At 42.6% G+C, this 12,848-nt stretch overlaps 1 protein-coding gene across 1 annotated transcript in view; it reads right to left on the bottom strand.

Annotated features, from left to right (window-relative positions):
- Positions 1-12,848, bottom strand: part of LOC115240009 (Krueppel homolog 1) — a 114,928-nt gene that overhangs the window by 32,034 nt on the left and 70,046 nt on the right. The window contains exon 4 of the mRNA XM_029814930.1: positions 2-92. Coding sequence (XP_029670790.1) covers positions 2-92 — 91 coding nt within the window. The remainder of the gene's footprint in view (position 1; positions 93-12,848) is intronic.

The following is a 12,848-nucleotide window of genomic DNA, read 5'->3' as shown; positions in this document are numbered from 1 at the left end:
AGCGTCGTGATTCCTCAGGTGTTGCTGCAAATTCGACAGTTGGATGAAGGCCCGCCCGCAGTCCGGTAAATGGCACTTGTACGGTCGTTCACCTGCGATCAGATATCGTAAGGCGTATTAGAATTTCGTGCGGCTGTGCACGAGCGTACGTAAATTGTGTTACGGTCGACGATGGTGCACGTAACGGCGGCGTACACGCTCGATCGGGAAATTCGCATCGGACATGCCACGCGATTTTCCTAAAAATCATTCCGAAATTCGCAATTTTTCATTCTCCGTCGAAAGACGAAAAATAATATATATTCGTATATTTTTATTTATTTTTAATTATCGCTAATAATATTGTAAAAGTTATTGGAAACTTGAAAAATACTTAACAAAGGAGTAACTTTTCATATTTCGATATATTATCCTTATGTGATAATCTTAGTACTTTTCTATTACCAGTAATCATGTGTAAAATATTCACATTTCTAAGCCATTTATACCGTTTACTGTGATTGACGTGTAAAAGTGGGTATCATCTTCCTAACGTATCGTATATTCAATATCAACTTTGTCCTCACGATCTGCGCGACGAAGATTGATGAAGAGATTGAAACGTCATTAATGACTCGTTTGTCAGCTCGCCAAGTATGTCTCTCTCATTCCCTCGGTTCGCTCTTAAAAGGTAAAAGCTATGTGGAAAAACGCGCTTAAAAGGAAGTGAATTGGCTGGTCAGTGACTCTCGGCTTTTTTTCCGGGGCTTTATTTTTTACACGGGCATGCAACAGGTTTCTACATCTACATCGAAGAGTAGGAAGGTAGGAAAAAAAAAGTCGCATTTTTTTTCCGTACCGCGGGCAAGAAGACGCCAATGGCCTGGACGAAATGCGTAAATTCAAAGCGCAGCTAACGTGCAAGTATTTTCTACGTAAATTCGCAAAGTTGTTTATTGTACGATCTTAAGAAAATTTTTGTTGATATCGAGATATAAGAATATTCAAGCGCCTCTCCCGTCTCCTCGTAATAATGATAGAGTAATGTAGCCTCCTCGATTGTTTAATCGCATCGATCGATCGGTATTCGAGAGGCAGACTTCAGCTGCCGCTGCGTTTTTATTACGACTTTTTTTTCCTCTCTACGACTCGCCGTTCGTCTCGAGTGGACTCGATTCTAATTCCTACAAGCGATTGGCTCAATTTAACTTTTATTAATATCGACATTCTTCCCCAATCCTTTTTACCCCGGGCACTTGTTCCTTCTGCTCTCTCGCTCTCTCTTATCTCTCAGTCGTTCCGCAGGATTCATCTTTTATTCAGTCGCGTGATTCATCGGAGAATTTCATCGTGTTCGATTTAATAAAAATAACTCGAGCGAGCAAAATTAGATTCTGCAATCTTTTATCGCGTGCTGACATTTAGAACTTCCGCAAGCAAAAGCAAAACGCGATAGAGATGCGCGAAATGCATTTTTTTTTTTTTGCGACATGTATATTTCTTTTCACCAGGGGAGATAATAAAAGCGATAGGCAACGATAAAAAAGAGATGCGCGAAATGAATTTTTTTTTTTTTTTTGCGACATGTATATTTCTTTTCACCAGGAGAGATAATAAAAGCGATACGCAACGATAAAAGTAGTTTAATTTTAAAGTGATGCCGATATGGCGTTGTGTGTATATATGTGTGCATGGCAAGTCTGTTATTAAAAGAAGCGATTCCCTGGAGAAAATGATCGAGCTAATCGCTTGTGTTTATTTCCCACGTGAAATAAGTGCGAAGGGAAAAGACGCCTTTGCGTTTGCAAACGTTTTTTTTCACATAAAATGAAACATGCGTCAACTTATCCATCATCAAGACTCTACTTGCATATATTTATGCAATAAATCTGGTACTTTTTTGCAATATGTGATGCAAATTAAACTGTAATAATTACTAATCACTCTCGAAAAACTAGCTAGAGGAAACAAAAGAGCATCCTTGTATATAAGATAATATTTCATTGCGTGTGATTAAAACTTTCGTGCCAAATGTCAAAATTATTTTTCTTTTGCTTGAACAAAAATTATTTAACTATGCTATAGGAACGATCTGGGATTCAAGAAGGAATAACGTTAGAAAAAAAAGCACTATTGGAATTTTTATGAAGGGACGCACGGCTCTTCCTCCCTTCGCCCGCGAGACCGTATGTTTTCTGTCGCGCTACAATTAAAAACGTATTAATATACCGGCTATATACCGGGCGGTGGTATCGGGGGGAAGTCTAGTGGTTTCTTATTGTCGGCGCTTATAATTGACGGTTGAAACATTTATTTGTAGAACGATGAGCTCGTCCACGTGTACGCTCGCACATATGTAATATTCACCTTTTTTGTATACACTTGGCGCTACCGGAAACAGCGACGGTAGGAACAAACGTGGCGAGAGGGTTAACACACCTCTCTCTTTCTTAAAAGGGAAATAATGACATAGAACGAACATTGTAAACACCGGCCGGTTATCCGTTTCTACGAAAGCAGTCAATTTTCCAGCACTATTATAGGACAAACGCTGCTCTGACACCAATGCATTCTCGCGCTATAATAATAAAAAAAAAAAGGATATTGCGGCGGCGGTACGTATAATGTTGGTATTTCAAGCGTGCAGTCGGCATTCATTTTTATTACCTTGTTATCGTTTAAATGACCGTGTTAAGATATTAATCTGTAAATATATAATAGTAAATGTCGTTTATATAATGTTACATAAACCTCGTAAACCGATATTTTATCAAGATTTCACGTTGATCGACCATGATCCATACGTAACAAAATAATTGATCGTTATGATCGAGAAGATTTATTCGATATAATTTTTATTAAATCGGGAGCATCCCACTTTTTTTTTTGAATAATTAAATAATATTTCTCTTGTATAATATAATGACTTCCCATCTGTAATAATAATTCGCGTGGCCTCGCGCGGAGAGAGCTGCGAAGAGTTATGATTAAATTTAAAATCTCGCGTGCAAAACGAAAGGACAAGAGATGGAGCAACGAAGGGGAGAGGGAGGAGGGATCGCTCGAGGTTGCCTGGTCGAAGGGTCTAATCCCGACTCTTTGAATCCCTTTGTCGAGTGCAAGAATAACGAATTGTAAAAGAACTTTTGATGAATCGGTGCACTTCACCAAGCATCCATCCAGCGAACATTTGGCATTCTCTATTTTTAATTTCTTTTAAAAATTTTGCAAGTATTTCGATATCTGTATACGAAACAGAATGCAAAAGAGTGTTACTGAACGATAATGATTGATTATGTAAGAAGTTATATAATTTTAATCTAATAACGCAGTTATAGTTTAAAAAAATGACATTAATCACGCATTTTTCTTAACATCTCGCGTTTTAATATTTCGAAATATCACTCTGGCTGCATAACGTAGGTAAAATATAATATTTGCTGCCACATCATATTTTCGTGCAAGCCATAAATTCTATCCGTCATTTCGGGGCCCGGACAATTTCAATTTTATTCCATTAAAAATCGTGATCATTGTTGCACGAATGAATTTATCGCGCCAGACATTCTACACGAATTTCAACATTTAATTTTGACGTACGGTTACTACCCTCTCTCTCTCTCTCTCTCTCTCTCTTTCTCTCTGCCCGTTTGGCTTGCCTGCCTCTCTCTCTGCTCTCTCTCTCTCTCTCTCTCTCTCTCTCTCTCTTTCTCTCTGCCCGTTTGGCCTGCCTGCCTCTCTCTCTGCCAACATCCTCTGACATCCTCCTCTCGTTCTCTGTTTTTCTCTCTTTCTCCCTCTCTCTCTCTCTCTCTCTCTCACCCTTTCCCCTCACACTGTCGTTCTTCCTCCAATGCGTTGCGGTGTTCGCGCAAATCATTTTCGGAATATCAAACACCTCTGACAGAACGTCCAATGATTTCCCACCCCGTTCGCCCTTTCGCTGCGCAGCGACCCTTTAACGCCGGTTGCAGTCGCGAATCTTTTCGCGAGATCTCGCATTCGCCAGTCGTCACCGCCGAACGGCCGCGGGATTTTCGACGCTTTTTTTTTCAGCGACGCCGATACATCTCGCCGCTCCACTCATCAAAATCACCGGGCTTGCGAAAGTATGTAGAAAACTCGGCAAAAGCTCGCACGTGGTTGGACGTGTGAGCACGAAACAGCCGAGCACGAACCGCCACCTCCCTCCTTTCCACCTTTCCACCACCTCGACGTAGGTCTGACCGGTGGTGTGTGCTGCTGGTCGGTCGCACCCGCACAACCGTACCGGGTAGATGTTATATACCGGATGGATGGCCACCCAACTCCCTCGCGCGCTCGACCACCCCCTCCGCAGCCCCCTTCAACCCCTCCGGCACGGCCCTGCCGCGCGCGCGGCCCACTACACGTCCACGGCAGAAAATTAATGTCCCCTGCAATCCATGTATAATGCATTCGCATTTCGTTCAACGAACAAATGAACGCACTGCTAGAAAATTTACGCCCCATCTCGCTCTCGGCCGAGCGTCTTTTCTCTTGTTCCGAGTTCTCTGTCTCTACCTTTTTCCTTCCATCTCTCTCTTTCTCTCTCTCTCTCTTTCTCGTGCCAATCTCTCTCTATCTGTCTTTCTCTCTTTCTCTATATACATCCCTTGCACAGGAATTCGCGAACGGAAACGCGCCGGCCCTGACCAACTCGCGGCCGCGCTCGATCGTTCCCTCTTCCGGCCGCGCGTTTCTCCATCTCCCTTTTCTCCCTTTTCCCCACCCCATGTCCGACCCTCTCCCTTCCTTTTCCCCTCGCCCCGCACTCCCGGCGTCATCGAAATTCCGGCTGGAAATCATTAAATTGCACGCACTCACACGCACGTGCATTGTTCGCACTGATGACCCTCTCTCCTGGCGAGCCCCCTTTACCTCGACCCCCGGCTCTTTCGCTCTTGCGACCTTCTATGACACTCGTCCAGCAATCCACACGAGTGATACATACCTCGAATTTCGGCGTGTGAGGGGTGCTGATAGTGGCGAATACGTACTGTTTCCACGGAAAAATTGACGATGACAGCGATGGCGCGCGAAAGGCGGCGAACAAATTTACGCAATTATCGAGAGCGACGCAATATTTCATGCCTCCTCCTATGCTTTGGTATACACGAGACAAAACGATTTATTTGGTGCTTTAGAAAGGCAGACAAATGGCATATTAGACGTTTCAAAGTTGCGAATCGAAATTCAATTGTAAATAAAAAAAAAACGATATATTAAAAGAGAAAAAGAGAGAAAGAGATAATGGTGGAGAGGATTAGAACCTAGCCTATACGTGTAGCTGCAACATTATATGTATTATATTATTATCAAGACTCGTAAATGAGTTTATTCCACTTATCAATGCATTTCAGCGGATTCTCGTTTGATCAGCGTATCTCTTTGAAAGTAGCACACTTTGCTCTAAGATAGAGATATGACTAACAATATTCTAGCTATATTAAACTTCTTTTACTTAACAGCTACATTCTCTTCTGTATATTTAAGATAAAAAAGATATACACATATAATTAAAAGTGTTGAAAATATAATGAAAAAGAATATATCTATTGCATTAGAAAAAAAATCAAATAATATTAAGAATTTTTAGAATTTGCTTTATCATTTTATGGAAAAGATGAAATAATAATTACTGACAATTCATTTAAGATCGGAAAAAAACATGTAAGAGCGTGGTGAAATACTGAACAATAACGTTAAACGATTCCGTGACGAGAGTCTTCTGAATTTTGCACTTCGCGTATTTCGATGGCACGTCGGCTGCGTTATTCACACGGCGCTTAATACAGCGAGATGGTGCAAAGTGGCCGTTGAAAAATTTAAGTTTCTCATGTACGACGCGGATTGCATTAACCTTGGTTCGACGGGAAAGTATTTTCGGAAAAGGCGGTCTATAGCTCGGCTCGTTGCTAATTAAAGTACATTTATCCGCGCTGTTCTCTTGCTAAAGCGAGAGTCGAAAAGCGATTAAGCTTCAAATTTAGCCTAAAAGTACGACAGTAATGTGACATTCTCCTTTAATTTTCTTACATGTCCGGGAATCGTTGATTCCTTCATCCATTAGTGGAGGAAGCGATCTTTCGAGATAATATAAAAAGATTTCCGTCGTGACAACAACGATCGTAGGGTATACTGGGAGAACCCTGGGATTCTATCCTGCGTATATTATCAGAGTTGCATATATATTAATAAATTCGCGATAGTAAACGTCATTCACGCGCGCGGTCGCGCCGCAACAAAAATGAAGAATTAATTATTTAGACGGGTTATGGGCGCGCCGCGTTTATTGGTCTACATTAATTACGGTTTCGCTAGCCCGGCTAGTGCAAGAGCCGAACAATTGAGTCGTTGTGTTTTGATAATTATTCCCGTGACAGTCATTAATAATCAAGCATACTATATAACCGCTAACTAATTAACTGCTATACCGAAACCGCCTTCTATTCCTTCGTTTGACGCCCTTGAACGAATTCTTCCATTTCGGAAAATTAGTCGCTGACGAAGTGTGTTCGCCAGCGACTAATTATAAAAAAAAAAAAAAAAAATAAAGTCATGTTTTTTTGTGAACAAGATGTATGTTTCTTGAGAAAGGGCACATATTATTATCATCAATTTACTTTATCAGATAAAAGATTTTGAAATAAAGTGATTTGTAAATAAAATTACTAATACCGTTCTATAATATTATTATTGTCATTTATATTGAAAGATCTAACTCTCTCTATGTGAAGAAGTATAAGCTTATAGGATTGAGATCGTGAAAATGAAAGAGATTTTTTGATGATTTTTTAGTTATCGGAAATTTGTCAAACTATCACAAGTTAAAATCTTTTTCAAAGATCTGGCGTTTTTCGAAGAATTTTCTGCAAGCATTTCAAGACCTTTATTAAAAAATAGTATCATCTTATATTACATTCGAAATGAGAACATTTTCATATAACAAAAAAATGTAAAGTTTTATCCCATACCTTTAAATCATTGTATTTTACATTTAATCTCCGAAACTATTTTCAAGACCTATCAGAAATTCTAAAATTCTTTTGAGGAAACGGATCTCCATCAATTATACCAAAGTTATGAAAATGGGCTGTTAATTTCGCAGAGCTGTTAAAATGCGGTATAAGCGGTCAAACGATATTTCGCGAGAGCTGCCATCGAGAGGTGTGTCCATTTTGCGCACGCGGTGGTTAACATCGCTAAAGTTGCCGGCTACGGCGATGTCACAGTACGTCGGACAGATGAAATTATTTTCCACGGAAATAATTATCGGGAGGTTCCATCAGATTTATCGAAAGAAGAGCGCGGAGCATTACGCGTGGACGCGCTTGGAAATTTATCGGAATCGGAATTACCATGAAACTGGCGTTAGCGCCAGGATTCGGCTGGGTACAGCGTTATATTGCGCAGAGAGAGAAAGAGCGAATGCATCCCTTTCCCGAGCGATGCGGCGGAGCGTTTCACGCATGCATGGAAATCATTAAAATAAAATGGCCGATAACAAATGACTGTTGCAAAGAGGGGAGCCCTCCCGGTTAGCGGCCATCTTGGTTCACGTGACCGTCATCCGGGCAACCACGGGCACGCCACGCCCCTTTAATGATTTCTACCCCCTGGCGAATGTGCTGTACGTACGTACGTGCGAAATTTCTCTCGTGTGTATGTATTTGTGTAAGGATGTGTCGATGTGTGAGTATATATCCCCCGCATACAGCGGGGTACAGTCATCATCAGTAGTCCAAGCGAAATCACCCCTGGTACAGCCTCTTCTAAACTCGCCGTCAACGATCATTCTCGAAATTGCATTTCGGGGTTGAAACCCTCTGATTTTCTGTCATTCGTTGAAGGAAGTGTTGCCTTCGCGGCATTAACGACATGATGAATTATACACTCGAGAAGTATACAATGATCTAGCTCGACTCGTTTCCAGCCAGTTTGATCGGCTTAGTTTTGCGTTGCAAGTATCACGCAAGTATCATATTGAACGAAACGAATCTACAGGCATCGAAACCGGTATGATTTCGGTCGATTCAATTTTCGATACAAACATGTGACAATTCATGTAAGATACATCTTTCCATATGTGTGTGTGTGTGTGTAGTATGTCTAAAATTGGGCTCAACAAAGTTATAACCGGTTTCGATTTCTAGTTTCTATCTTGTCGCGAATATAAGCGTAGCGATCATTTTCGCGTGTCTACCGACGATCAAAATAAGCGAAATCCGAAATAGGCAAAATTATACCGAGATTCAATCCCGGATCTAGACAATGTCGGGTAACGATGCACTTGGGATGCCGTTGCATTTTGCAACTCGCCGCCGTCGACGTCGCGCGGCCTCCGCGCCCGGAAAGTTCAAGGTTCGCATACACACAAGCACTGACGTCGACCGAATTGAAGCGAATTTTCGAGTCGATAGCAAGCAAGTGAGCGAACGAACAAGCAGACTCGCGGAATCTAGTCTCGGCCCGTTGGCGGTGGCGAGATACTACGTTTGATGATGCGGGCAAGGCACGCGGGCAAACGTTCGGGAATCGCGGCCGGGAACAGCAAAGGGCGGTAATATAGTTGATCAATAATCTCGTAACTTGGTTAGGCACGCGTTTATTTTGCCGAATGCGACCTATTCGCTCGTCGTCAGTCGAACGTCAGTCGGCATGAGTTAAACGGCCATGAAAGTTTTATGAAGCAAAGATTACTGCCGACTCCACTTTGTCCCGCGTGTCGTTATTACGCTTCCGCTGTTCGTTTCTGTGTTTCATGACACACGTTGCGTTTTCTCTTATTCGGCTAAACAAGCTTTTTCGTAATGCTCATTGAACGTCGACAACGCGATCAATTATCATTTAACACGATAACGCGTTATAAAGAGGGGAGTTGAATGAAAATATATATCTATAAAAAATAATTTAAAAGAGCGAATGTATATGTGTGTGTGTGTGTGTATATATATTTCGATTGGAACACGTTTGTGATATTAAATGATAAAAAGCGTTTGTATAAAAAACATCAGTAACTTTAAAATCGTATTAAATTCATTAGGAGCATCGACAAGCTTTTATCGCGGAAAACTGAAATAATTCGACAAATTTAGCGTAGTCTACAATAAAGAGATTTTTATCGCGAAGAAGCAGAGATTTGAGAATTCGCGAGAAAGGTCATTCAACGCTCAAAGAGGTTCCGCGGTTCTTCCTACGATGATGATGATGCCAACGAACTTCCTGTTGTTGCCGGTTGGTCGGGTCGTGCGCGGGTGGAACATTATTCGGGCATATGGTACAGTCCCTTCTCTCACTCTATCTTTCCCCCGATGTATATTTCTCTCTCTCTCTCTCTCTCTCTCTCTCTTTCTCCCGTTCGCTCTCGCCCTCTTACCCTCTCGAAGCGCTTCACCTGCCTTGCCCGAAACTCTTTACCTTTTACTTTATTATTTTTTTTTTTACCAATGCTTTCGCTTTTTTTTCGGACCGTCCATGGGGAACATCGGGGTCGCCGACCCGGTTGAGGCTCATAACCCTTCCTGATCGTTGTGGCTTATTTCCACGCATCGAGGCCGATGAACCCTTTTTTTCTGCGATCAATTTCGACCCTGTAAATCGTTCGGCCCGCACGTGAAATATTCAGGATCACGATAGATTCGGCGAAGCGTTCTCACCTCGATATCATTCGCGATACCTGTCAATTTAGCGCAAGGTCACGGATGTTCTATTATTGTACTCTCGGTGTCAATCGCCCTAGTCCTTGAGTTCAGGAGATTCAACATTTAACGAAAGTTCGTATCGGCGGAGAAATCCGCGGAGGTTAAGGTCGGAGTTGAAATCGCCAGGTGGGAACGTGAATTTACACGGAGGCCACGCACTTCCGTAGACAAAAAAACTCATCGAGCAGAATACTTGGCCGACAACCTCTCCTCTTCGTCGGCTGTCGCCGCGCGCGACAAGCTCTAATTTCGAGCCGGCCCGTAATTTTTCTCGCGGACTCTGAGCCGAGCATAATTTATTCCCGATGAGACTGCCTGATGAGACCCATTGTCGCCGAGACGGCGCTCTCGGCGGCGAAGGGGGTCGAAAACGAGTCGAGTCGGGCAGAGGGGAGGGGGCCCATGGAAACGAGGGGTTGAAGTGGTCGTCACCGCGCTTCTAGTCGAGGAGAGAGAGAGAAAAAAAAAGGAGGACGAATTATATAAGACACCGGAAGAGGAGTACACGCGGCGCCTACTTCCACTACCCATCCGCATCCGTCCGAGAGTGGTAACGATCGTTTCTGGATGCAGGACAAGATCGTCGCCCCTTTTCCTCTAACGACAATCTTTCGTCGCTTAACAGGCATTTCGTCGAGACCTTTTTTTCTCGCTCTCGTTCCCCGCGTTTCTCTCTTTCTCGTTGTCGTCGTACGACGATGGCGAACCTCGGATCATTAGGCAGAACGGGGTAAAAAGGGGTAAAAATTAATGTCTCAGAACGAACGTTCGGCCTGTCGAGTGGCCGGATCCTAAGTCCTGATGACCCTCGTGTCTTTACGATTTTTCATCGCGAGCCATTTGTTCGTAAGATCCCACCCTTCGCCACGAAAACTTGCCAGTTGAACGACCTTTGATTTCTCGATAAGGTTGACGTACAACTGAATTAACAACGAACCCCACTGCAAACGGCTTTGATTATAGATAAGATCTCATCTTAAGGGAAAAATTTGCCAAAGTAAGATCGGCTTGTTTTCAAAACGCAAACCTATCACTATCAACTTATGCAAATAAGAAAGAAACTGCAATAATTGCGAGAAAGTAAGCTTAAGCTCGCGCATCGTCGAAATGTCCATGCGCCTTTAAGCCTACCGCACACGGCGAGAGTACACGTACGCGTACCTTCACACATAGATAATACGTTCACGTATATATAACACATATCTCTCGCGCACTCGCAAAGCTGAGTCCCGAAGTTTCCAACGTAAGACGGCCGCGTTCTCGTATACCGTATGGCGCGTCCCGCGCGTTACCTCCCACACATGCCGTGTAGAAAGTTTACTAGATGGAAATCTATATCTTATTTTATGGCCGGCCGTGCTCAATATTCTTGACCCCGCCGGCCCCGAGCGCTCGATATAAATGGTCCGCGTAAATCTTTCCAATACGAGACTCTCCCGATATCGCCGAGCGCGGGGCAGAAAAAAAGAGATGCATCTCTCTCTCTTCTCTTCGCAAAGATGGAAAATATTATTGACGCTATTATAGACCGAGAAAGAAACTTTGATACCGAAGCTTTAGCGATTCTGGAGCATAATTTTGTTTACGAGAATAATTTTTTTTTTTGTTCGATTGAAATATAATATATACTGTCGGTTGAGAAATTCTCAATACTTGACAAACTCACGAATTTTATAAGGATTAATTTACTCAAAGTTCCTTTAGAAATTGTGATTAATAAATTAGTCATTCATAAAGACTAAATTTATGCCGTATCGTAATCTCACAGGCGTGGTGATTAATATTACTAAGTCATTAATAATATCAATAAGATGTAGCATTAATGTTACAATTATATACAGATTCGTGTATCGCGTTTTGCAATCGCAGTGTCAGCACGATAATCGCGCCAGATGCATAGATTTTTATTCCGTATAGAGAGCGTGACCGAGGTTCTCATTTTGTACATCTCGTTCTCTTTATTGGATTATTGAACAGCCGGCTGATGCGATAGCGCGAGACGCGTCATCGATAATCGGAGTAATTGCAGATGCAAAATAAATACGTCGACGGCGAGGATTACCTATCTCTCGTGCGCGTTGATAACAAACTATCGATAACACGGATGAAATGGAGAAAAAATAAAAATAAAAAAAAAAAAAATCGAAAAGAGAAGAACGCGTTAGCCTGTTCCGCCAACGTCGCGGCATTTGTCGGCGCGAAGTTATTACATTGCAGATGCTGAGAGGAGCATTAAGTATCCTTAACCTACTGACCGGTTCTTCGCGCGACGCGACTAAAACGCGCACGACCACGCGAACATCATACCTGATTTTGCGCAAAAAGTCCTAACTTTTGTGTCAGATTAGAAAGCTAATCTACATTTTGTTAGGCTCACCGTTCACCGGCGACGTGTAAGTATTGTAATTATACACTCAGCCTATCACCGGATTGCGAAACGGGAAGGGTTCACAATCGCGAGTACTCGTTTGAAATTCGGCTCTCCGCTCGAAACCCCTTTCCCCGCACGGTACAGCCATATGGCGGAACGATTTTTTAAGCTTCGAGCAAAATAACGCGAATGTTCGTTATTCACGCGGTACCGGCACCGGCCATTCATTAGTAAAAGCACGCGCAGGAAATTAAATCACAAATATAAATAAATAAATAACAGCGATGCATTATTTCGATATAATATTTGCGCGACACGCGCGTATATCTATATTTTTCAAGAAACATTTTATTGAAAATGATGCCATTCCGAGAACGAGAGAGATATTTTTCCCGCGGAATAATTCATTTACGCCAGAAGAAGCCAGCGCGGATATTTTATTTGTACTTCAAATATTCCTTTTGTTTCCACGCGGCCGTATGTTTCAACGTGGACAGGAATTTTCGTCTCGCTAGGAGAATCTTGAAGGAGCGCCTCCGTTCGCGAAAGGGTTGCGAAAGTAAGTCAGTAAAGCAAGGGTGAACTTTCGGCCGAATTCAAAGATTAAAACGGCGGTGTCTCTTTAAGCGTCTTGCGAAAATCGCGAACCTCGTCGTTTCTGGAGTCGTCCCGATTCACTCTCGACAATCTCATTCTTAATTGCTGCTTCCAAAGCTGCGAACGTTTATTCGCAAAATTGCGATCGTTTATAGGAGGAAGAAAAGGAGGGGTGGGGG

The sequence above is a fragment of the Formica exsecta genome, unplaced genomic scaffold (assembly GCF_003651465.1).
Source record: "Formica exsecta isolate Colony F162 unplaced genomic scaffold, ASM365146v1 scaffold4, whole genome shotgun sequence".
Lineage (NCBI taxonomy): Eukaryota > Metazoa > Arthropoda > Insecta > Hymenoptera > Formicidae > Formica > Formica exsecta.
The sequence above is the reverse complement of the archived record's forward strand: the minus strand, read 5'-3'. Positions and strand labels throughout refer to the sequence as shown.